We start from the raw sequence: 26,799 nt of genomic DNA, 5'->3' as shown, positions 1-26,799 counted from the left end.
AGAAATCCTTATTTTCGAAATTCATTTCATAAAGATAAATTAGTTGAATGGGATATATTACTATAACATCCAATCCTGATTGCCAAAATCAGACCATTGTCACCCATATAATCCTTGACGACATCAAGCCAAGCATTTCTCGAGTTTCGCCTTCAGCCAGGGCCACGCCAGATATTTGTTCTGAATGCAATCTGAATCACACGTGCGTTACCGGTTGTGTATAACCTTTTCACGTCCTTTTGAAAAACTACATGTAAAGTCTAGGGAAAACCACACACTACTCCTTCGTGTCGATTCGACTAATTGGACTTTAGTAATTTTGATCAGCAGTAGGCCAAGACCAGGGCATTCTAGTCTTCCAGCGTGCAATAGTCTGGGCAATATGGGCAGTCTAAAAGGTGAGACTATGACTAATTGAACTAACCTGTATAAAAGAATGGCTGCAGGAATAACCAGAGAAGTTTCCCACCAGTTGTGTTGAAGAGCTTAGCCTCTATCAGCGTCGGGAGATCGGTGTCAATGACCTCGTCGCCTTGGTACTGTTGGGGGAATACACATTGAAAAGATAATATTACAATGCCGGCTCCACTTTATCGGGGAAAAGTTCGCCGAGCATTTCGCCGGATTCGGCATACTTCGATTGGTTTTTCAATGCGGTAAATAAAAGGATTTATACTAACTACGCAATGTTGATGCTTTCTTTTTGATTATTAGTCGACGTCGTCGACTAATAAGTCAACAACAAAATATGACCGCTTTTGTAGCATTTTGCGATTTCAAAAGGAAATCAAAACCTATGCGTTACGTCCAGTTGACTTAGAATCATGTAATTTGTGAAGATGGTTTACAATTACAAGAAAATAATCCTTAAACCGTAAATATGTACATACAAAAGAAATATTACTCGAATTTCACGGAACCTTTCAGTACGCGAGTCTGACTCGCACTTGTCCCTTGACTTTTTTGTGATAGGTAGTACATAAATAATAAACTTAATCCTAACTAATATTATAAATGCGAAAGTAAGTTTGTTACCTCTTCATTCTACTCGACCAATCTTCTTCCAATGAAATTTTGCACACATGCAGTTTGAAGTATGAAGAAGGACTTTCACCCCAGAAATAGAACTGTTCGCGTGGGAAATTTTACGCGGGCGAAGCCACGGGCAAAAGCAGGTAGGTACCTATGTAATAAACATACCCTGTGATGTTCCAAGTGATACTTCTTGAAGCTGATGGAGACGGGCAGCCCTATGGGGAGGTTAGCGAAGAACCCAAACAGTCTGTTGTGTAGCGGCCGAGCGTGTCCGAACGCTAGATTGTGAGCTATCTCGTGGATCGCTGGAAGAGGAAAGGCGACATAGTTGAAGAGATAAATACTAGATGTTGCCCGGTGCTTCGCTCCCGTGGGAATTTTGTGATAAAATATAGCCTACAGCAATCTTAGATAATGTACCTTTCTAATGGTGAAAGAATTTTTCAAATCGGTTTTTGGTAGCTTGGGAGATTACCCGCCTCGAATATACAAACTCACAAACGCTTACCTCTTTCTAATAATAGTATAGATTATTCAATTTAGAAAATGACGTGAAACAGTACCTGTGAAGGACATATTTCTTGATAAATTATTTTATTTTGATTTTTAAAGAAAGAATTTCTTTCAATAACATGAGTTTGCAAATTCTTCATCTGTGTGTGTGTGAATATCTCTGCAAAAGCGGAACAGATTTGATTTTCACATTAATTTTCACCCCCCGTAAATGTAATTTGGGGAAATTTGGAAATTTGGGGAAGCCCCCAGTAATTTGGGGATTACTTTTTTTTAAAAAAAAGTAGTCTATGTTTGAACGGGGTTCTTCAACTACATGTATATCAAATTTCGTCAAAATCAGCCCAACGGTTTAGCCGTGAAAGCGGAACAGACAGACTTTCGCATTTAAGCAAGCGCTCTGTGTGGCGACAGAAACAGATAACATTTGTACCAAAGCCTCTGGACCTCTGGTAATATTATTTCTCTCATGATCTCATCTCATCCTGATAAATAATGGACTTATTGTTAGTAAGATAGAATGAAAGAAAAACGTAACATAATCTTACTATTATTATAAATGCGAAAGTTTGTGAGGATGTATGTGTGTATGTTACTCTTTGTTTGTTAAGTCTTTCACGCAAAATCTACATGACCGATTGTTATGAAATTTGGTACACGGGTAGAATATAACCTGGAATAACACATAGGGTACTTTTTATCCCGAAATTCCCACGGGAGCGAAGCCCCGGGGTGCAGCTAGTAGAACATACAGCACAGTACAAATAAAAACAAATGTAATGCTTGAAATAAAATGGTCTCCGCTCAGCATATGTCGGCGCTGGGCTTCCGCGGATGCCATAAAACAAACAAAAAAGTTTGAAATAAAAACTGTTTTTATGTATCTCTCAGGTCCCACTGTTGGGCAAAAGCCTCCCCTCTTCGTTTCCAACCACTTCTATTCCACGCCAGTTGTTGCCATTCCTTATCGAAGACCGTGTCAGTTCGTCGGATCATCGCACCTTCGGGTTGCCCAGCGATCTTTTCCATAAAAACTGTATGGACTGGAATTTTATTTTCTGCCGGTGTTTACTGCCAATATTTGTTATCATGTCAACAGAATTAGTCACACTCACTATTACTGTTATCAATAGCACTAGGTGCCAGCGATCAGTCTTCACTCACCGGCTGCAATACCTTATCGTTAGCCATAATAATACGCTATCTGCGCATTATCTTCTTCATAGTCGTATTCCTCATGGCTGAGGGTCGTGGTCATTACGTGGAATGAAACACACACAACAACTTTCTTGGCATTAGTAATAGAGTGGTTTGCCTTCTCCATTTCATACACAAGTTAACAATAATCAACCAGTGTGCAGGTTTCCTCTCTCCTAATCAAGCAAGTGGTGGTCGATGAAAGCTACTATACAAGAGTCAGATTGGTATACAAACTCATGTGGCACGAGTAGGATTCGAACCTGGGACCTTTCCAGCCACAGTCTTAACCATTACACCACCACCGCTTCTCCATCCGTGGATCCATATCCAAACTAATATTATAAACTAGCGACCCGTCCCGACTTCGCTCAGGCAAACACATAGTAAATTATACACCTGATTCCTTAGGAATCAAAATATGAATACCGCATGAAAATCCGTTCAGTAGTTTATGAGACAGACAAATGCGGCAGAGGACTATGTCTAATAATAATGTAATGATAAGGATGCGAAAGAGTCTTGATGCTTCCCCGGTGAAGGAAAACATCGTGAGGAAACCTGCAGTTCATTGGTTGACAGTTTAAGTTAGCTAAAGTATATGTCATATCTGAAAGCATGACAGACAGAAAGGCAGACAGGACTTGCGTGTAACAATATTAGTATAAGTACACGGATAATAAAAAAAATATTATGAAAGCGTTTACATTTAGTTATTTCTTAATTTGACCGAATATCGATTAGGCAAAAACAGTGAAACCGCTTTTCATGGTCGGCTAAAAACACCTACTCAATATTAATTCCAAGGAGGATTGATCAGGCAGACGGCCAGTTGTGAAATCACAGCCGAGTCTTCAAGGGACACATTGCCTAGGCAAATAGTAACATTCTTATGGATGTTTCACGTCAGGCATGCGGCCGGCGGTAAGATTACAACCGAATACATTTGGGTTTCTTTTTCGAGTTTTTTTTTCTTTACTCCGGGCTTCGCGGAGTCACAGTCCCATATTAACAGGGAACGTGCGAAGATGAGAGAAAAAAAAGGACGAAGGTAGTTCTTAGCTTTTTTTAAACTACCAGGCATGCGGCCCACCTGATGTTAAGTGGTCACCGCAGCCTATCAACGCCTGCATCACCAATGGTGTAACACGCGTGTTGCCTACTTTATGTCCTAGGATATTTTGCCACAGTACCCTGTTATCACACCGCCTCTGTCACCCTTCAAACCGGAACACAACAAAGCAAGCGCTGCTTTATGGCCACAGAAATAGATGAGAGAGAGGTACCTATGCAGACGACCTTTGTACCAAAGTCTACTTTTGCTAACTTAAACTTAATTACTTGCCGTCATTTTACTATCGATAAACCATCTAGCGATCGCCACAACACCATACGATCCACTCAATCGTAAAGATTAAAACTGAATTTTGTTTTATTGCAATGTTTTATACTAGCTGCACACCGGGCCTTTGCTCCCTTGGAAATTTCGGGATAAAAAGTACCTAATCTATACTATTATTATAAAGAGGTAAGCGTTTGTGAGTTTGTATGTTTGAGGCGGGTAATCTCCGAAACTACCGGACCGATTTCAAAAATTCTTTCACCATTAGAAAGGTACATTATTTATTAAAGATTCTATAGGCTATATTTTATTTATTTATTTATTCATTCATACAACTACCATTACAGGTATACACCTAATGTGATAGTGCAGACTTATATACTATTAATTACAACACATAACAAATGACAAATAAAGGGACTCTTGTGAATTCACTCAAGGCGCACGAGAATATATCGACTCGCCCATGGACCATATTAATGGTTTTAAAACCTCGCGTAAAAGCCATTTTGGCCAGCGGATTAGTCCTAGCGGCGGGCACCACCAGCTGCGGCGGACGTCTCCTCCGAACCACTTATCATTTTATTTTAAAATTCCCACGGGAACAAAGCCCCGGGCAACTTCTTGTAATATCATAAATGCCTAAGTAAACAAAAAAATAAAAATAATAAATGTCCTAATAATGATATTATAAATGCGAAAGATTGCGAGGATATTTGTTACTCTTTCACGCAAAATCTACTGGACCGATTGTAATTCATTTTTAATAATTTAATTGTTTAATGCATGACAATTAACAATGTTAAATATTTAAGTAAATGGCATCTATCTGCCCCAATGTTCGCTGCGCCCTCGCAGGGCGTCACCTGTACTTACTTATTGTCTATGTAACATCTAACATTTCCACTTGTGACATTGCAATAAATGAATCCAATGTTGAATATAAACTGAAATGGCACAGTCATGTCGGAGGTTGTATTTATGCATCCACCCTTGAAAACTTCAACTGCGCGTTTTAGACTAGTCAGTTCGATCATAGCGCCGTCGCTGCTTTTAACCATCATTTCGGCGTTATGCATGTGGCACACTGGATGTCGTCACGTACTCACCTAACATGAGAGAGTGGTTGATGACCCCGCCGAAGCAGTACGCCAGCAGCAACATGACGGGCCAGCTCAGGTGTTGGACTAAAGGCAGCATAGCTATCTGTGTTAGCACCATGCCCGTAACCACCCATTTGAACAGCGGGTCGTAGCCAAAGAGCTGTTTTATTTCCGGGTATTTCTCTGCAACAAACATTATCAAGTATTAGGTTGTTTCTCAAGACAAAGCAGTCATTTACCTACTTGAGAATAATCCTACTAACTGTATAAATGCGTACATGTTTCTTACTCTTTCTTTCAGGCAAAATCTATACCTGCATTACTATATCTATACTAGCATTTTAACTGAGAGAGATCTTGTGGCAAATATATATATGTAGGATTTTTTTTTTGTTAATTAATTTCTGAACGCTAAGAAAGGCTAATTCGGAAGTTGATGGTTTCCGAACGAGCGGATGTAGCTAGCTCGCTCTAAAAAAAAAAAAAGAATGACAGACATAAGATATAAGACAGGACATTGTGAAGTGCGTAAGATTTTTTTTCTTTGTGATTTAATAATAAAAGAATGCAGAGTTAACATAAAATATTATTTTATTTAGACCCTCCCACAAAATTCTCGTCCGGGATAATATTGGGTCTAAATAATTCGGAAGACTTACATCACAATAATTGGATTAGTGGCTTGCACGTTTCACCGGCCGGTAACCAAAAATAAAAACGAACGAGGTTAGCAAGAAGACGCGGACTACGTGCAAACAAACGAAAAGATGCCTGACGACGATAAAAACGATAGCAACAAGGTCGGTAATCTGATGAACGTGGTGGACTCCATACCCAAGTTCACTGGCGACGATATGACTTATTCGTCGGCGAGGTGGACACAAGACCTGGAGGATAACGCAGAGATATTCGGGTGGACCCCGCAGCAAAAGTTAATAATTGCTCGCCGGTGCCTGGGCGGCACGGCTGAATTGTGGCTGAGGACGGAAAAAGCTTTTAAAAATTACGAGGAACTGAAAACAGCGCTCTTAAAAGAATTTCCTGAGGCGGTTAACAGTAAGCAAATGCACGAGATGATGAGCACCCGTAAGAAGCGGAGCAACGAGTCATATTATCAATACATGCTTGTTATGAAAGAATTAGGAAAAAGGGCGAAATTCCCAGACTATGTGTCGATACAATATATCATAGACGGTATAATAGACTACGAGTCCAACAAATTATTGTTTTATGGAGTAACCTCATACCCGGTGCTCAAAGAAAAGCTGGCTCTGTACGAGTCGTTTAAGAGAAAGACGTTAAAGAAGCCGTTACGCGAGAAGTCTGAGAAAGAAGAGAGTGATAAAAAACCAAAGGAAGGCGGACAAGTTAAGCAATTCCTGCGCTGCTATAAGTGTGGCGAAAAGGGGCATACATCAACAAGCTGCTTGAAAGGTGTAAAATGCTTCAAGTGTAACGAGTACGGGCATATAGCAACGAATTGCAAGACAGAAAATCCCACTGAAAAATCATCAAACAATGGCGGCGCAAGGAGCATTCGAAAATCCATGTTCGTGACGTCACAAGAGGTTGGCAATTCTGACCTAGTGAATGAAGAGAGCGACGGTGAACCGGAAGCGTCAGCGAGGGTGAGTGATCAAATCACCAAGTCTAGTTCGTTCGGCCATGTTCATTTTCCGTCATCCAGTAATCAGTGTGACATTGACATTCGTGACAGGTGTCAACGTGGGCGGGTACTAAATATAAACAAAGCAAAGCGTATTCTAAATAAAAGTGTAAAACTCGTGAAAATTGGTAATATTATGGTGCATTGCTTGATTGATACGGGAAGTGATTTAAATTTAGTTACTTTTGAATTGTATAAGAAGCTAGGTTCTACTTATAAGCCTGAAAAAATGTTACTTACTGGTCTGGGTACTTGCAAAGTGTTTTCAATCGGTACTTTCGAGATTGACGTGGTTATAGATCACCACAGTTATCACATTGGTTTTCATATTGTGCCTGACCATGCTATACCATATGACATAATTTTAGGACAACCGTTTTTGGTCAATACCATAACAGTCATTAACAAGGGTTCTGTTGAAATAAGGCCTCAGTGTTATGATAGTTCCTATTTACATAATATTTGTTTATTTTCCAGTCTCAGTGATGAACGCCCTTCAGTACAGGAAATTATACATAATTATACACCTAAGAAGATTAGAGATGCTCCCATAAAGTTGAAAATAGTTTTAAAAGATGACGTTCCTGTCACACAACGGCCAAGAAGGTTAGCTTTAGCTGAAGAAAATATAGTAAAACAGCAAGTTGAAGAGTGGTTATCAAAGAACATAATTCGTCCAAGTTTTTCAGAGTATGCAAGTCCTTTGGTTCTCGTTAAGAAAAAAGATGGAGGCACCAGAGTATGTGTTGATTACAGGAAGATTAATGAAAAGATGGTAAAGGATGAATATCCACTTCCTGTTATTGACGACCACATTGATAAATTGAGCAATGTCAACATTTTCAGTACATTAGATTTAAAAAATGGATTTTTCCACCTACCAATTGAGGAAGACTCTGTAAAATATACTGCATTTGTTACGAGTAATCCAGAAGGACAGTATGAATTCTTGCGGGCTCCATTTGGACTATCTGTTTGCCCGAAGTACTTCACTCGTTACATAAACATAATATTTTCCGACTTCATAAGACAAGGAATAGTTTTAATATTTATCGACGATTTGATAATTTTATCAAATAATGAAGAAGAAGGAATCTCAAGACTTAAAGAAGTATTGAAGGTGGCCTCTGAATATGGTTTGGAAATAAATTGGAAAAAAACACAGTTACTACAAACCTCAGTTCAATATTTAGGACACAACATTTCTAATGGAACAGTGAAGCCTTCCAGTGAGAAGATTAAAGCGGTGAAGACTTATCCCCTGCCAAGGAATTTAAAGGATGTACAGAGTTATATAGGGCTCACCTCATACTTTAGAAAATTTATCAATAATTATGCTATGATAGCTAAGCCTCTAACTGATTTACTCAAGAAGAAGGGTGAATTCCAGTTTGGAGAAGAACAAATTCAAGCATTTGAGGAATTAAAGTCAAGGTTGTGTTGTGAACCTGTTTTAAGAATTTTTGACATTCATTTGGAAACTGAGTTACATACCGATGCATCCAAGTACGGGTATGCAGCCATTTTAATGCAGAGAGACTCTTACGATGGGAAATTGCATCCAGTTCATTACATGAGCAGAAAAACTACTGAGCCTCAACAAAAATGCAGCAGTTATGAGCTTGAAGCTTTAGCAGTTATTGAAGGTGTCAAAAAATTTAGAAGATATCTTATTGGGATACATTTCAAGATTGTAACAGATTGTGAAGCTTTTCAGAAGACTTTAAACAAGAAGGATGTTCCGGCTAAGGTTGCCCGATGGATTTTGTATCTCCAGGATTTTGATTTTTCTATAGAACATAGAGCCGGTCAGAAGATGCAGCATGTCGATGCCCTAAGCCGAAATATATGTTTGGTGAATGTGGAATTGCATGCTAGGATTAAGAAGGCACAAGATGAGGATGAAAAACTGAAGACAATAGCTGCAATACTTAAAGAAAAGGAATATGAAGACTATTATTTAGAAAGTGGAGTGGTTTATAAAGGCATAGAGAAGAAACTAGTGGTTCCTGAAATTATGGATGTAGAAAATATCAAGAGAGTGCACGGAATGGGACATTTTGGGAAGAAGAAGGTGAAAGATCTTATAGAGAAAGAGTATTACATATCAAAGTTGGAATATAAGATTGACAAAGTTATTTCTACATGTGTTCCGTGTATTCTGGCTTCTAGAAAATCTGGAAAAAAAGAAGGGTGGTTAAATCCTATAGATAAGGGAGATTTACCACTGGATACACTGCATTGTGACCACCTAGGACCATTAGATGCAACTAAGAAGATGTATAACTATATACTTACTGTTATAGATGGGTTTACTAAGTTTGTATGGATTTATCCCGTTAAAACTGTGACTGCAAAGGAGACTATAGAAAAATTAAAATTTCATCAAAAAGATTATGGTAATCCACGAAGAATAATAACTGATCGGGGAACAGCTTTCACTGGGAATGAGTTTGCAGAATATTGCCTTCTAGAACAAATTGAACACATCATTATAACAACAGGAGTTCCACGTGGAAACGGACAGGTGGAACGTATGAACCGCATCATCATTTCAACCTTAACTAAGATGTGTATTGAAGAACCTGGACATTGGTATAAATATGTTAGTAAGCTGCAGCGAGTCGTCAATGGTACATATCAAAGATCAATCAACACTACCCCTTTCGAGTTGCTGACTGGTGTAAAAATGAAAATTAAGGAAGATATAAAAATTATAGAACTTTTGGAAGAAGAAAATAGAGCCGAATTCATGGAAAAAAGAGATGAATCGAGAAAAGAAGCTAAAGCACAAATATTAAGAATACAAGAAGAAAATCGAAAGCATTATAATAAGAAGAGGAAGGAGGGAGAGAAGTATAAGCAGGGCGATCTTGTAGCGATCCAGCGTACACAATTTGGAAATGCGTTAAAATTAAAACCTAAATATTTTGGTCCATACAGAGTTAAGAGGGAGTTAGGGAAGGATAGATATGAAGTGGAAAAAGTTGATAGGGGAAAGGAGGGACCTATTAACACATCAACTGTAGTTGATTTCATGAAAAGATGGCCTTAGTTCAACATTTTATTTTATATTTCTACTTTTGTCATAAAGGTGTATGAAACAACATATGTATGGTATGGTCTTGGGTATACTACACATGTTTTTAAACTGTTAGCTGATGTTGGATTTATTTTTTGCTGAGAGTAAAAATTATAAAATAATGTTACTGCATTTACTACTTTAACTTAGTTTGTCCTATATTGTAAAGGGTAATAGCTTTTTGCTTGGAATTCAATGTTAAGTCTATAAATAAGTTTCAAATTTAAAATGTTGTAGTAGAATTAGTCAATCTGTATGTGAAATATTAATTTACTTTTATTTAATATTAATTTACAATTTTTGGTTTGTAACTAGACTCAGTCTGGGGTCAGACTGAACAGCAGAATGGCCGAGCTGTAGGATTTTTTTTTTGTTAATTAATTTCTGAACGCTAAGAAAGGCTAATTCGGAAGTTGATGGTTTCCGAACGAGCGGATGTAGCTAGCTCGCTCTAAAAAAAAAAAAAGAATGACAGACATAAGATATAAGACAGGACATTGTGAAGTGCGTAAGATTTTTTTTCTTTGTGATTTAATAATAAAAGAATGCAGAGTTAACATAAAATATTATTTTATTTAGACCCTCCCACATATATATATATAAATATCGCCTGACAAAAATCCCAAGTACGTGCTGTTGAGGAGTTCCCTCGTTGGGAGCCGATTCTGGGTGACATGCATTGTCATGGAAACTGAAGCGACGTGGGAAATTTAAACTCTGTATGACAAACGGCAGTAGCAGAAATTTCGTTTCATTTCATTGCAAAAAGACTAACATAAAACCTCCTAAAGAGCTACTCCTAATTAGAAATATAATTATGACCCATTAGTATATGGGCGAGGCGTTGTGCTAAAAAAAACAATTACAGCAAACTAATTTCTGTTTCACGATATCAAATGCACACTCGGTGGCATAGCTAGGAGTTTGTGTGTTCAAAAGAGTTGAACTAGGGCCCAAGTTTGTTCTGTATTCGGCGTACTTCAGGTTATTATCAAAATCAAAATGTAGGTAAATTGGTAAAATATAATACTTACTGGGAGATTTTCACAAGTTCAATTTAACAAATTTATTTAATAAATTGAATAATTTAAATTTAGCAAATAGTTAAATGAATATGAATATCATTGTTCGCGGGGGCTGCCTGAGCTTTAGGGCCCCTGGGCACCGTCCCATCGAGACCTACGGTAGCTACGCCACTGTGCATACGTGACTACCGCCGCCCGTAGGCGGTATGACGTATCACACGTACTTAAATATCATAACTATAGTCACATTGTTGAGTAGTGGTATTATCAACACCATATATTTTCAAGGTATGTTAACTGAAATGATTACAAATAACAAATATCAAAATAGTGACATTGCAAACTAGACCTACTCGCGTTGTCATAAAGATTAAATTTCCACAATGTCTGGATGCCAATACGTTGGACGATATCAAGCCAACATTTGAGTTTGGCCCTTCTGCCCGAACCAGGTGGAAGCGGCATGGCCGGATTGCTTTTGTTTGTATAGAGATATATGAGTTCGCTCCCTGTCGCTCATATAAGAGAGAGAGTGAGAGGCAGACAGTCGTCATCATAATTTCACCACCTTCCCCCCACCGCTGAGCAGCTAAGGGCCTCTCTTTCCATGTACATTACAGTCAGAAGAGGTGGTGTAATGGTTAAGACGCCCGCCTGTGGATCGAAAGGTATCAGGTTCATATCCTACTCGTGCCACATGAGTTTGTATACCAATCTGACTCATAGTATTTTTAATCGACCACCATTTGCTTCCGGTGAAGGAAAACATCGTGAGGAAACCTGCACACTGGTCGACAGTTTAGTTCCCTAGTGTGTATGCGACTACCTGCCACTAGATGGCGGAAAGTAGTCGTAAAAGTCATTTTTATATGCCTTTAGGCGATTTGAATAAAATCTGACACCAGTGTTAGCAATAATACACTCGATATAATGATGACAGTCAAAAGCACATCAACCTGCCCAAATCAATTGCAAAATCACCGCTATTACCGTACCATAGAGGTTCATGTAAGGTATAACTTGATGTGCTGTCGACTGTACGACCTGTGACTTTCCATTATAACGCCCGGCCATCTCATTGAAGGCACGTCAGTGTGATTGTATGGAACAAATCGCTGTCTGTGTGGCCTAGGACAGGTGAAGGAAGTGTCAGAAAACTAAAAGCCTACGAAAATTGCGTATTTATTTGCAAAATCACAAATAGCTTTCGCCCGCGTAATTTTCCCACGGGAACAGTTATTTTTTCCGGAATGAGAGGAACCATATGTCCTTCTCCGTGATTCGAACTACATGTTTGCAAAATTTCAAAAAGATTGGTTGAGTAGTTGGGAGCGTGAAGTGGTAACAAACAAACCAACAAACTTTCGCATATATTGTTAAGCGTTAACAACATAATATTGTTAGGATTATAGATAAATAATATTTTAAGATAGATAGATAGTTTTTAGTTTAAATCAATATATAATTTTGTATTTATTGTTAATTCTATTTTGCGATTGAAATTAAATTATTTGTAAGATAGATTATTAAGGCGATAGTAAAAAAAATCGCGTCTATTCGCCAGATGTTCAGAGCCGTGATAACACAGTCTGAGTCACGGTAATTGGCGTGTTAACTATGTTAGCATTACGATTCTCATACTAAAACACTATTCACCGAATGCAATGATAATTTTTAGGGCCACCGCACACTAAATAGATAATGGGAAACAAATTACCCTTGAAAATAGGATACCTGCAAAGTTACATGGGATGAAAGCTAAATAAAACATTTCCCGCTCAGCGTGATATTATTAACTGAAAATCAAATGTGCAATTTTAAATTATATATACATTTCTCAAAAAGATACAAACTCATTTAACTAGGGTTGGTCCTTATCATGCTAGAAGGTAATTTTATTTTGAATATTATTTTCATAAAAAAAGATTCGACAAGAGATGAATGGATCATCGTCATATCGAGTGTGTTATTAGTAACACTGGTGTCAGATTTCATTCAAGTCGCCTAAAGGCATCTGACATGACTTTTACGACTACTTACCGCCATCTAGTGGCAGATAGTCGCGTACATACTAGTGAACTAAACTGTCCACCAGTGTGCAGGTTCCCTCACGATGTTTTCCTTCACCGGGAACAAGTGGTGGTCTACGAAAACTACTATATGTAAATGAGTTAGATTGGTAACTCATGTGGCACGAGTAGGATACGAACCTGAGACCTATCGATCCACAGGCGGGCGTCTTAACCATTACACCACCACCGCTTCAGATGTCCGAGAAATGGAAAAGACCAGGGTTATGTGAAGGAAAGTGGGGAGGCTTTGGGGAAGCAGTGGGATATACATAAATAAATAAAAATTGTAGCTGTTAGGTATGGTAGCAGTGTTGTGTGTGCGTCGAGCTTAAACCAGGGTGATTGTGCGCAGATTGTGCGACTTTCTATGATTCATAATGTTTGGATGCTAATTGGGGATTCACTTTTAGTTACCGACAGCCGCCACTTACGATTTCAAGCTATATTTGACTCTTCGGTCAACACTACATAAGTATCTATAAAACAAAATCGCTATCTATCTGTCCGTATATATGCTAAGAACTTTGAAACTACGCAACGGATTTTGATGCGAGTTTTTTCAATAGATACAGTGATTTAAATGGGAGAAGAATAATCCAAATTCGAAGCCCAGCGACGAGCAACAATCAATACGATTTGATGTGACGAGGATGACTGATGACACATCACGTGCCGGTCGTACACGTGTTTCTTTATTCTATTAATTAAGACAAGTGGTTCCGTTGGCACTTTGCGCCAAAGTCTGTTAGTTTTATTTCAAGCCTGAATTGTTTTTTGAAAACAGTTGCTTAGCTTGCCTGCGAAGGGTCTGTGTCAAAATTAGCTGGGAAATATAAATATATATTACACAGATTGCGCTAGCTCCAAAGTAAGTTCTAGACTTGTGCTATGGGATACTAACTCAACGACGCTATATTTTATAACATATTTATTACACACCTATATAGATAAACATACAAAACCAGGGCCAAACAGAAAAAGATCATTTTCCATCATGATACGACCGGGGATCGAACTCGGGACCTCTCGGTTCAGAGGCACTCACTTTACCACTGCGCCACCGAGGCCAATCATGACAAATATTATATATGAATAAATAAATATATTAGGACAAATCACACAGATTAGAGCTAGCCCTGATATTTCTGAAGAAACGAAAATGCTTGCATTAGATATTAATAAGTAGATTAAAATATAAGTTATCTTCTTGAATTTTGAATCTCCAATGGAATTTTATATTCTTAATCACTGAAAATGTTACAGAAGTCTTGCGGTGAATAGACTTTATTAAAAACACGTGCATACACTTGGTACATCGAGTTCAATAACGGATGAAATGTAGGCCCCGCTTTGGTAGGCCATCAGAATGTCTGAAACTGCACTTAACATCACAAAAGTGAACGAAATTGTCACTTAAACTATAGTGAGATAGGTAATGAATGATAAATAGATAGAAATGAAAGGTAAATAAAGAATAATATTTAAGCGTAATTCGACGAAAAAGGCGACGAAAAAGGTTGTGTAAAAAAAACTGTAGATAATAATTGTTGGAATTTGCACCACGTAAATGCGCCTTCGCACAAAGCATCATTGTGAACGGATATTTGAACAAATATTAAACAAATACGACCGGGCAACCACCTTATTCACCAGATATGGTTCGAGCCGATAACTTTCCTTTTCATAAATTTAAATTACCACTTATTCCGAAGAAGACGTATATAGTTAAGGTGCCATTAAGTCAAATTTGACACTCTTTCCGCGTATGAAAATCGCGAAATCGTTTCTGTGCGCGTATGAAAATTTCAACTGAATCAAGTTTATATTCGAGTGGATCTCAAAGCGTTTCGACCACTGCGGGCGCGCTGTCATTACAATTTTTCAAATTTTAACAACAATTATTGTCTTTACAATAATTAATTTACTATCTGACTTTACAATAATTCTGTACAGTGGTAATGTCAGTTTTATGAAATGACTAGATGTTGCCCGGGGCTTCGATCGCGTGGAAATTTTGAGATAAAGTAATAGCCTATAGCAATCTTAGATAATGTACCTTTATAATCATAAAATATTTTTTGAAATAGGTTCGGTAGTTTCTGAGATTACCAGCCTCAAACATACAAACTCACAAACGCTTACCTCTTTATAATAATACCTAGTATAGATTGATTTTGGAAATTATTCCTTCCTCAAGAAAATTGACAGATCGTAATGACAGCGCGGCCGCAGCGGTCGAAACGCTGTGAGAACCCATTCATTATTTCAAGGGATTGAGTTGACACTTTTTTAGGGCACATTTAAAACAACATGGCACGTCACATCTTCACCCATCTTCACGTTATTCTTCTTAGACTGTGTTGGTTATTCGATGGTGTCAGATTTTATTCGAGTCACCTAAAGGCATCCCGCTTACACAATCTGACGTAGTGAACAACCTTTTAGAACATTCGCGGCTCGCTTCTAATTGTAACTAATGAATGGGCTTGTTAAGACTTGAGGCAAACGATGTGGCATTGTATTGTTCAGTTGGATCTCGACAGAAGTAGCTAAGTACCAATTTGACTAATACACATACACATACATGTAAAAAGTACTAAGATATATCTAAATAAAATCAAAACGATATACCTAAGTAAATGTCACTAATAATTCATCCGTTTTATAATTAAGTACACGATGTAATAATTACAAGCTATCGCCCGCGGCTACGTCCGCGTTAATTTTGTGCGTCCGCTCGTAACTAATTACCTATTTGTCAACTAGCTTTTGCCTGCGGTTTCGCGCGAGTGAATTTCTCTGACATGATTTTCATACAAACTTTCACCCCCCATTACAGTCATTGGGGGGTTGATTTTTGAAAAAAGTATGCCTATGTTTGTACGGGATTCTTTTAAAACACGAATACCAAATTTCATCAAAAGTGGAATTGGGACAGACAGATTTTCGCATTTATAATATTAGTATGGATGCTTACACAATGTGACTTACTCATTCATACAAGGTCAAATCATATAACATTATCCTTTTCTTACGTAAATAAATTTTTCAGGTAATGTAGTCGTGTCAGTTTCAAATTAAAAATTCAAATTAAAAATTCTTTATTCAAATAACTAAGGAATACATCAGTTATTGACGTTAAAAAAAATACTTAAAACTTCAATGCTGCTGATATAAACGCATTCAGAGACAGAAGCTACCTGTCTACCTTATTCCTAATCCTAACTAATATTATAAATACGAAAGTGAGTCAACCTGTACATAATAATTTTATTAATCGTCTCGGCTTCGCTTGGGTAAAAATACAAGAATCACACTATCCATTGGTGAAAACCGCACGAAGTTTTTGAGTTTATCGCGAACAGACAAGACGCTGCAGTGGTCTTTGTTTTATGTGTAAGGATATGGATGTAGGATAATATGTGGTCAAACAATAGTTTAGTGCAATAGCTATTATGTGACTTCGGGGGCTGTAGTGGAATGAATATATGAAAGATTAAGTTTTGAAAACAATGGCTTTGGGGTTAATTGGAATACGCCTAAAATACCAGCAACTACTTATTGTTGGTATTAGGTACCCTAATCCACCAAAGTTCGGTGAACTGTATGATAACTCTAACCTGTTTACACTCATCTTAACTAAACTATTTCTAATTACACTTATTTCAGTACCTACACTAAAAGGAAGAGTACATCAAAAATTTATTATAACAGCCGAGATCGATACGATTACTAGGGCATCGAGCCGATGAAATTATCGATAGTTGATAATATCGATGATTTTGGTCGACAATATCGAATTTATTTAAATGTTAATAGAAATGTCATTTTATTATAAAATAATACGCAGTGATCGAAAATATAAGTACGTCTACCTCATTTGTGATTTGGGATTGTCCACAAGACTACGCCACAATGAGAAGAACGAAAGAAAAGAGAAACAAAACAAGTCACATTTTTGTTAGCTTATAGGTACTAATTCCATGACTTTGTCTAATGTCAAAAACAAATAAATATAGCACTTGTATGACAATGATGTGCTATGACGTGACAAATTAACATTTTTGGAGTTAATTTTGCATTTCTAATATACTTTAATTAGTGCGAAAAAATAGTGAATAAAGAAAAGGTTCAAAGCATATATACAGCCATATCTAAAGTCGTGAATTATCGTTCTTTTTTCTATAAATATAAATATATAAATAAATATATTAGGACAAATTACACAGATTGAGCTAGCCCCAAAGTAAGTTCTAGACTTGTGTTATGGGATACTAACTCAATGATACTATATTTTATAACATATACAGAAACATCCAAGACCCGGGCCAATCAGAAAAATATCATTTTCCATCATGACCCGACCGGGGATCGAACCCGGGACCTCTTGGTTAAGAGGCAAGCACTTTACCACTGCGCCACCGAGGTCGTCAATCGTTTATCTATAATAGGTATGATATCGATATTATTGTATCGTTATAGCGCAAATATCGATATTTTACTTTGATATTATCGGTTTGCAGATATATCGTTGAATCCCTAACGATCTCTCGATATAATTATATCTCTAACACAAAAGATAAAAGGTACTATTTCCCATTAACATTCTGCCAATTACGTACATACATAGCTGGTTTTTCATTGCGGTACAAATAGAAGCTCTCATACAAACTGCGCAATGTTCATCCATTCGAGTCGGCATCTGTCGGAGTTCGGCGAGCGTGTGTAGCCGGCATAAAATTTCGCTCTTATTATCTTGTTTGTCGAGATTAGATGAAAACAAATGTTTGTGTCTGAGCTCACTGCTTCAGTACTCTATATTATTACACTGTGGCTTCAAAGAAGATATCCTTATCTTTACATATTATAAAACAAAGTCCTTTACCGCGTCTGTCTGTCTGTTTGCCATAAACTAAAAAACTTGGATTTTCATGCGGTTTTCACCAATAGATAGAGTGATTCCTGAGGAAGGTCTAGGGATATATTTTAAAGCAATATAAACTGAATCATTAATTTTTCCCTCATTCTCCCGGTTACATTCGGGACTATGAAGCTGCAAGCGGTGAGCATAAAAAATTAACCCTTGAAGATGCAGCTGTGATTTTACAACCGGTCGCCTGCCTGACGTCTACCCTCCTCGGGAATGCTATTGTAGCCTATAAACTGCCAAGGCTGTGTCACTTTGCCGCCTCATATGTCCACTCCATGGGAGGATAGATCTTTCATTTATAAATTTATAGGATTATGGAGTGGTCACAATCACTACATACATATTATCTGTCTGCCTTTTTCCAAGCTTTCTTCTATTAAAACACAACATATTTTGATGCAGTTTTCATTGTTTTTTAGATAACTCGTACTAATAATAATTATAAATGCGAAAGTTTGTGAGGATGTAAGTTTTTATGTATGATTGTTACTCTTCATGCAAAATCTACTGGACGGATTGTTATACAATTTAGACAACTGGAAAACCACTTTACTAAAATATTAGTGCCAAGTTATTGTATGTTTCAATCCACTGAATGACACAATATGACTGTAATGTAGTGCAGTTGTATAAAGTCACAGGCGGTCGCTAGTAATACATTTGTGGGAATATATTGCAATAATATCAATAATACAATGGATTTGATAAGGAAAATACCATTTACACAGCATTAATGTGGTGTAAAGTGGTGATAACAGTTTTATAGGCAACAAGCTATTGCCCACAGCTTTACCTGCACATTTTTATTAAGGAACACAATGCAGGTACTTTCTTTTGGGATGAAAGGTATCCCCCTCAGCTACAAGGTGAAATTCTAGGATTTCTACTCATAGACAAGTGCTGTATTTATTTCGAAATTTTGGGAATTGGACATTTTGGAGAAGGGACATTTTAAAATCAGTGGACATCATGGAAAAGAGACAGAATGAACCTCAATAGGTGTTACATTTTTTTTTGTACATATGTTGATTCTTTGGGGAATGTTGAGCTTGATTTCCCAAATTTCCCACAAAACGTTATTATTTACACGCGTACGGAGTCGCGAACAAAATCTAGTACGCTAGAAATGTAAAGAATACAATATAAAGGTTTATTTATACTAATCTGCTAACTGCACTGCGCCTTTATTCGATTGGGTTTTTGAATATCCACTGAATTTTTGGCGAACACATACTACAAAATACAGGAGAAAACTGTCGCATGTGAAATGTAATAATGTGATGTGCCGTTCGATTTCAATAATTAGATGTCACTAAAAACTTGATGGTTACAAAATAGCATGTCCCAAATTAATGACTTGTCCCCATGACTTTCCTGTGCATTTGAAATTGTTTCCAGAGGTAACAATATGAATTATCATCATAAACCAATTGTTAGTATTGCCTAAACAGTTTACTTAGTATATACATGACGTAATAACATACCTAGAATAATTTTTCGGCGACTGGCATGAGGTTCCTCCGTGTATACCCATTCGAAATCCGTTCTAGATACTTTTGCACCCATTTTCGACAGTAATCTAATTTAAACACTCATTACAACACAGCCGTTCAATTAAACTAAATGGAATTTCAACAGAAATAATGGAAAATCGAGAAATGCCGCTACATATACATTAACGTATAATAAAATTACACAAATTCAACACAGCCTCCCACAATGACAGATAATGAATGACTGATATGACAGGACACTGACTGACTAACTTGCGGAATAGAAATTACTAATTTGAATGAATGAATGAATTTAATTAAATGAATGAAATATAATATCATGAATGGTATGAAATGATCATGGATTTAGTAAATACTTTCTTTATAAATAGAAAGTACTCTGTGGTAAGTACTTCGTACGAACTACCTATTAGATCCATGGAAATGATTCAATAGCTTTTTGTATTTCATTAAAAAAATAACGTTTTTCATTTCCACATCAAGAATATAGGTACACGACGGATGAATATAACCAACCAAATGAGAAAGCTAGGTAGGTATCTACGTTACAACTTCCCGACCCAATCCACCTAATTATGCTTATATGTCTGTGCTATTTCCATAACGTGGCAGATTAGATGGAGCCAGGCACGTGATGAAGGACAGACAACAGATGACTGCTCTCTGTCTCGTTTCTTCTGCTTTATTTCTCAATATATCTCATCACTTTCTTGTACGTTTGTGAAATGAAAGATATGACATTGACGAGGTCTACAGTTTTCTTTCCACAAATTCAAAAGGTTTTTTTTGGTTTGGTTAGGTACTCGTTTCGGTCATTGTCACAAAAATGGTGAAATGTAAAGAAAAATATAATATTGTCTATGATTGCAAAGTTGCCATTTCTTATAAATTTCCCAATATTTCGGGAGAAATATATTCAGAATAATCAATCGATTTTGCTTAAAATAATTATTCAACGCCACAAATGTCCAATCAAAACAATTAGGTCAAAAGTTGAAGTTTAGTCGTTGGAGAAAAATATTCATTTATAGAAAAACGATATGTACTTGTTTTTTATTACATGTCTGCTTTTTCTGTTGTAGTGACAGATAACAACAGATTATATTTTTAAACCATTCTCAAAGTTTTCTCGACCAGTTTATTATTGTTATTAATAATCCGGTTAGTAATAATAAGATTTTCTTCCTGAAAACACCTATCATTTACTAGTAGGTTTCAGGTAATCTTAAATTCTTATATCTGGCAACATCTCTCAAGTCCACTAACCAACCAATGAAATCTAGGCCGGTCATAAACAACTGTCAAGTCTGTCAATTTCAGATTCTTTCCAAAGTTTGTGTTTGAACATGGCGGTCGGTAAAAATAAAGGCCTCTCGAAAGGCGGAAAGAAAGGTGTGAAGAAGAAGATGTAAGTTAGCAATACAGTCAAAATCTATTCGGTACATCGATATCCTATCAACCAACAACTTTTAGAAACCTGTGATATTTGTGATTGTTGTGATTTATATTGATACAAATGTTTGGTCTCGTGTGTTGGAACTTTTTGAGAAATATCAGTTTTCTTCTTAGGCTTTGGCATTTCTATGGTGATTTTCAATTCGTTTGTTAGCGGATGCTTATGTTTGAATATATGGCGAGTTGTAAACTTGTGAAGTTCCATGTGTTTTGTACGTCTATATGTTGAGGTTAACTTTTGACTTCCATTTTCAGTGTTGATCCCTTCACTCGTAAAGACTGGTATGATGTTAAGGCCCCGTCTATGTTCACCAAGAGACAGGTGGGAACCACCCTCGTCAACCGTACCCAGGTAAGGTTTTTATTATTCGGATGCTATCATAACCTAAAAGGTAGGGATGTGTTTTTTAGTGCCTAGGTACGTACCTACCTGTTTTTTGAAACCACAGTAAAGATGCTTTAAAAGTCACATCGTGATTAATTTTGGTGTGAGTTTCGATTTTGTAATGGCGTCAAAATTTTTGGGACTGTAAATCATGCTTACCTATCGTATTTAGATAATTACCATGCCCATGATTTCGAGCTATAAATGTAGACATAATAGGTGAGCTTGGTCAACAGTCCTTTTGCCACGTTATAAACGAGATTGGATGTAACAATAATGTAGGTAAAAACTTGGTAATTTATTTGAGTTATTGAGTTATCTGTTGAACAATAAGTAAATTTAAGAAAATCAACAGCATACTTCAACAATAAATCCACAAATGTAAATATATGCCACATGTCATGAAAAATTGTAAAGATAACTATAGTAACAACCGTATTGACAACCTCGGTGGCACAGTGGTAAAGTGCTTGCCTCTGAACCGAGAGGTCCCGGGTTCGATCCCTGGTCGGGTCATGATGGAAAATGATCTTTTTCTGATTGGCCTGGGTCTTGGATGTTTATCTATATATGTGTTGGTTATAAAATTTAGTATTGTTGAGTTATTATCCCATAACACAAGTCTCAAACTTACTTTGGGGCTATCTCAATCTATGTGATTAGTCCCAATATATTTATATTTATTATATACCAATTAACATAAGCCCAAATTGCATTTTGATTTAGTACTGTTAAGTGCAAGTATCATGTTCAATTTGGACAGGCACTGATTTGTGTGAATCCAAGTATTGCTACTAACATCTTCACATACTAATCAGTGCAATACAATCAAATGCAAACTGGGCTACACACAACATGGTTTGTCAATGAAATATTTGAAATTAGCACATAATATAACTAATATTAAATCACCAGTTATAAATATTAAAATTCCATATAAGTACTACAATGATGACACACCTAGCTCGCAATGATACAGACCTGATGAAAAATTCTGTTCCCTTTTGATTTACCACTGAAATCATATACCAACCAACTTTTTCTAATATTATAGTTAAGATTGCCATTGACAAATTTTATAATTTCATTTAAGGGTACCAAAATCGCTTCGGAAGGACTGAAAGGCCGTGTATTTGAAGTTTCGCTGGCCGATCTTCAAGCAGACACTGATGCTGAGAGGTATGTAGGTATTTTTTATCCTTTTCTTTGTGCGCTTAATTTTTTCTAGGACTTGTAGATGTTTAAATTTTTAAGCATTTCCTGGTGCACTTTACATCTGAATAACATACTAGATGTCCGCCCATGTAAAATGTAGTTTAGAATCTGTCTATACATAAAAGAAGTGCTATTTAACAAATTGCAATACTACACATCTTTTGTCTCTTTGACGAGACAGAAAGACAAATAAAGAAATAGGTATGATTATTAATTGTATTCTTTTTTATTTAAAAAGATTAGATTATTCTGTAAAACCTGCAGTCCAGCTATATGATGCACCACTATGGTCTTCGTATCGTTTCAAGCTGCAGATATAATTGCTATCACATAATATAGTGCCTCCGTATTATTGTGGAGGCCTTTTGTGTCGTTGCTACATTATTGAGCTCATTTACATAGTACAAAAACTCATGTCAGATACCTTTAGGCGGCTTAAACATAATCTGACATCAGTTTTAGCAATAAATCTAGTCATATATCAGAAGGGTATTTTGTTTGACCAATATAATTTGTACAATGTTATTTACCAGAATTGTCATTTTCAACAAACGTAATATTTTCCAGGTCTTTCCGCAAGTTCCGCCTGATCGCAGAAGACGTGCAGGGTCGCAATGTGCTGTGCAACTTCCACGGCATGGACCTCACCACTGACAAGCTCAGGTATGTTTTTGACATAAGATTATTAGTCTAGATTCGATGGCAGCTTTCAGTGAACATAAAACAAAAAAACATTTAACCAAGATATTTCCATCATATACATACTTTAAGCATGACAGCAGATATGGAAAAACCAACTAACAGATTGTCACCAAGCTAGGTAAAGCCATTGAAGCAGCTTGGTTCTGGCAAGAATAATATCTAGTCTCGATTATAGCGTGTAGATTTGCCATTTACACGCAAAAAGATTAGTGGAGTCAGCCATAGCATAACAATTGCCAATAATGATTGACGTTAGGCTTAGGTCGTAAAACTCTCCTATAAAAGTTTTCACTACTTTTGTATGGTCTTAGTTTTTAGATCACGCACGCCCTCATTGCTGCGTCGCGTCGTCGCTCTAACGTTTTAAGGCCTAAGATTACAATACAGTGAATACTATCAAGGAAAGATGTAGGATCTATCTACCTAATATCAACTCTCTTTGGTAATGTTGTTGGATATCATCTGTGAATACATTATACACTTAGTCGTCATGCACGACATCCACAGGAAGATATGAAGTAGCCCTATCCTAGAGCGGGAACCACACGCCACTTCTTTCATGATCGTGTTTCGTTCCATTTCTTGCAGTCCAGCTATATGACGAGCCCAATATGGCCATTATATCGTTTCAAGCTGCATATATGAACGCCGTCACATGATACAGCGCTTCTGTGTTTGTACACATAGGCCCTTCATGTCATTGCTACATTACCAATACAGGCTAAGAAAACTATAGACGCGCCTTTTAATTATCCACTTTATATAGGTTCAAAGTCGACATATGATTAGAGACGAAGATATTAGCGGAAACTGTTGAGATATTTGTGATATACGCGAGACGTGGCCGTACCAGCGTAAGCTTGCACTGGTACGGCCACGTCTTCTGCTTGCGGAAGATGGGCAATGTGTAACTAGTTTCTGTTTAATTACAAAACATTTGTAATACTTGAAGCCCGTTGTTTTTTCAAATCAATATACGACATTTCAATCTTGTTAGGTGACTTAACTGAAATTAGCTCACATTGATTTACACCATACAATTTCCCTATACCTACCCTGGAGTAATTTGAAATCTCAACACCACAGATGGATGGTGAAGAAATGGCAGACGCTGGTGGAGGCCAACATCGACGTGAAGACCACGGACGGTTACTTGCTCCGCGTGTTCTGCATCGGCTTCACCAACAAGGACACGCTCAGCCAACGCAAGACCTGCTACGCTCAGCACACCCAGGTGAGTGGCCCTGTGATGATCTAACACAGGTTTGGTTAACCTTTGAATATCAGCCAAATGTCATCTTTGCGTTCCGTGTTGCATTTGCGGCTAAGCCGTGTAAAAAATGAACCTTTTGAATTTTGAATATGTGGCTCTGATTTCAACGCTCGCGTTTGTTGCCTATTTACTGCTAAAGCTGTGTGTCCCTTAGTCGCCTTGTACGACATCCACGAGAGGATTTTGAGTGGGCCGTATTCTAAGGGCAGAATCACACGCCGATATGCTCTTTCATCTGAGTGTTTATTCCTCAGCCGCAGGCTTGCTTTATCTACGCTATTTAAGTTTAGCCTGCAGTAATTGTCGTCATGGATTTGGTGTTAAATCCGGTCTGTGATTTCGTTTCGCTGCGCAGAGCAACAGGCAATGACACGAACGCGGCTTGCGGTTCTCCGTCGGCTATTTGTGTCGCTGCTACATACATAAATATTATCATGCCTATCTGTAATGGTGGTGGACAGAGACAGAGATTGCCACATGCCACGATCCCGACAAAGCTTACTTGCTTCCTATATACTCATAACTCTTTGTTCATGCTCACTTACAAAGGAGATCGGCAATTTGGTATCAATTTCGATGAGATGATGATTGAAGATCGTCTTCAATTCTGTATAGAATTGCAAATAAAAAGTATCCATGTGTTATTCCTGGTTATTTTTTTAACCGTGTAACAAATTTCATAAAATCGGTTCAGTAGATAATGTGTGATGAGGTAACAAACTTATTCGCATTTATAATATTAGTTGGGATGTTTACATGTATAGAGGAGAAAAATGTTTGACTGAGATATTCTTTTAGTGTTATTCCACATTTCAATTGACATGTGTGCCAAATTTCATTAAAATTTGTCATTATATTAACATAATGTATTTATCATCACAAGGTCCGTGCCATCAGAAAGAAGATGTGTGAGATAATCACCAGGGACGTGACGAACTCTGAACTGCGGGAGGTGGTCAACAAGCTGATCCCGGACTCTATCGCTAAGGACATTGAGAAGGCCTGCCATGGCATCTACCCGCTCCGGGATGTTTGTATCAGGAAGGTGAGTGTTCGTGTATTCACTGTCGTGCACTTCAAAAAATGTATGCCCTGCTGGTGGCTGCATGATAGGTACCAACGCTGTTTAAATAAGTTTCTTTCGACATTTCTCAGCAATGGTCATTCTTAAGTGCTAGTAGTTTGTAGCTTTGGTAAATATTTAATTGAGAATATGATGAAAAATGTGAAGGTCTAATTTCTGAATGAAGAATGAAGTGGTCGGGGTCCAGTGGTTGAGACCGTCCAACTATGATTAGGTCCCAGGTTCGAATCCAAACGTCGAATCCAAATTGGTATATCAATCTGACTTGTATTTTGTAGTTTTTATAGGCACTTGCTTCTCAGATATCTTTAACAGTTTGAGCTAAAATATTTTTTTAAACACATTTAGTTTGGATGATAATGAATTATTATGAAATGCACCCAAGGTCGTGTGCCGACGAGGGAACCCCTCAACGGTTTGCACGGACATGATTTGTCACCTGTTGAATGTAATAAGATTTCTCTGATATTATTTTAAACCAATACTATCTTAGAAATATTCCAATGATGACACACCTAGCTCGCAATGACACATACATGATGAAAATTCATGTTCCCTTTTGATTTACCTCTGACAAACCCTCCTATCCTCAAAAATGTCTATCAGAAATCCAGCCATTAAGAAGATATTTCTCCACAGGTCAAGGTACTGAAGAGGCCGCGTTTCGAGATTTCCAAATTGATGGAGTTGCACGGGGAAGGTGGTGGGGGCAAGAGGGGGGAGGTCGGCGACAAGTCTGAACGCCCCGAGGGATACGAACCTCCAGTGCAGGAGAGCGTCTAACTTTATTATAATGTGAAAAAGGAATTTTCGGTTTTTTATTTCTCATACCATCTCTGACCTTCTCATACTACCATTCCGACCTAAACTATCCCCGATAGGTAGTTGTGTTTATCAAAATCATTTATGCATTGGAGTCTTCTTTGCTGACGTCATTATGAAAATGCATCAATTACTTTTTGAAAATTGCATCAGTTACTTTTTGAAAATTGCAGGGTGAATTAGGGGTTGCAAATTTATATGAAATGAAATCTAATTTTTGGAGCAAGAGACGTAAAATTTGAGATAAACAGCAAACATAAATGAGTTTTAGATAAATTTGTTCAGAAACGAAACACGCGGGCGATGCCGCCGGCAGAAATTGGGAAAATACTCTGGATCGGGTACTCTAAAATTTAAAAAATCTTATACATATCGAACAGGCGC

General features: G+C 37.3%; 2 protein-coding genes and 1 non-coding gene across 3 annotated transcripts in view; 1 reads left to right on the top strand and 2 right to left on the bottom strand.

Annotated features, from left to right (window-relative positions):
• The window catches only part of ifc (infertile crescent), a 28,029-nt gene extending 8,317 nt beyond the window's left edge, over positions 1–19,712 (bottom strand). Inside the window, exons 1-4 of the mRNA XM_053766139.2 lie at positions 19,450–19,712; positions 5,197–5,373; positions 1,201–1,340; positions 425–539 (exon numbers count right to left, since the gene is read on the bottom strand). Coding sequence (XP_053622114.1) covers positions 425–539; positions 1,201–1,340; positions 5,197–5,373; positions 19,450–19,531 — 514 coding nt within the window. The 5' untranslated portion in view covers positions 19,532–19,712. The remainder of the gene's footprint in view (positions 1–424; positions 540–1,200; positions 1,341–5,196; positions 5,374–19,449) is intronic.
• Positions 17,392–17,464, bottom strand: TRNAK-CUU (transfer RNA lysine (anticodon CUU)). The gene has a single exon. It is a non-coding gene; the product is annotated as a tRNA-Lys (tRNA).
• A 1,024-nt stretch (positions 19,713–20,736) lies between the features above and the next one.
• On the top strand, positions 20,737–26,400 carry RpS3A (Ribosomal protein S3A). Its single transcript, XM_053766138.2, has 7 exons — positions 20,737–20,887; positions 21,190–21,286; positions 22,413–22,498; positions 23,102–23,197; positions 24,323–24,470; positions 25,393–25,554; positions 26,233–26,400. Exons 1-7 carry the CDS (start codon positions 20,826–20,828, stop codon positions 26,374–26,376), a joined length of 795 nt encoding a protein of 264 aa, XP_053622113.1. The 5' UTR covers positions 20,737–20,825; the 3' UTR covers positions 26,377–26,400.
• Positions 26,401–26,799: the final 399 nt, after the last annotated feature.

The sequence above is a fragment of the Plodia interpunctella genome, chromosome 28 (genome assembly GCF_027563975.2).
Source record: "Plodia interpunctella isolate USDA-ARS_2022_Savannah chromosome 28, ilPloInte3.2, whole genome shotgun sequence".
Classification (NCBI taxonomy): Eukaryota; Metazoa; Arthropoda; class Insecta; order Lepidoptera; family Pyralidae; genus Plodia; species Plodia interpunctella.
This window is presented reverse-complemented; position numbering and strand designations above follow the sequence as displayed.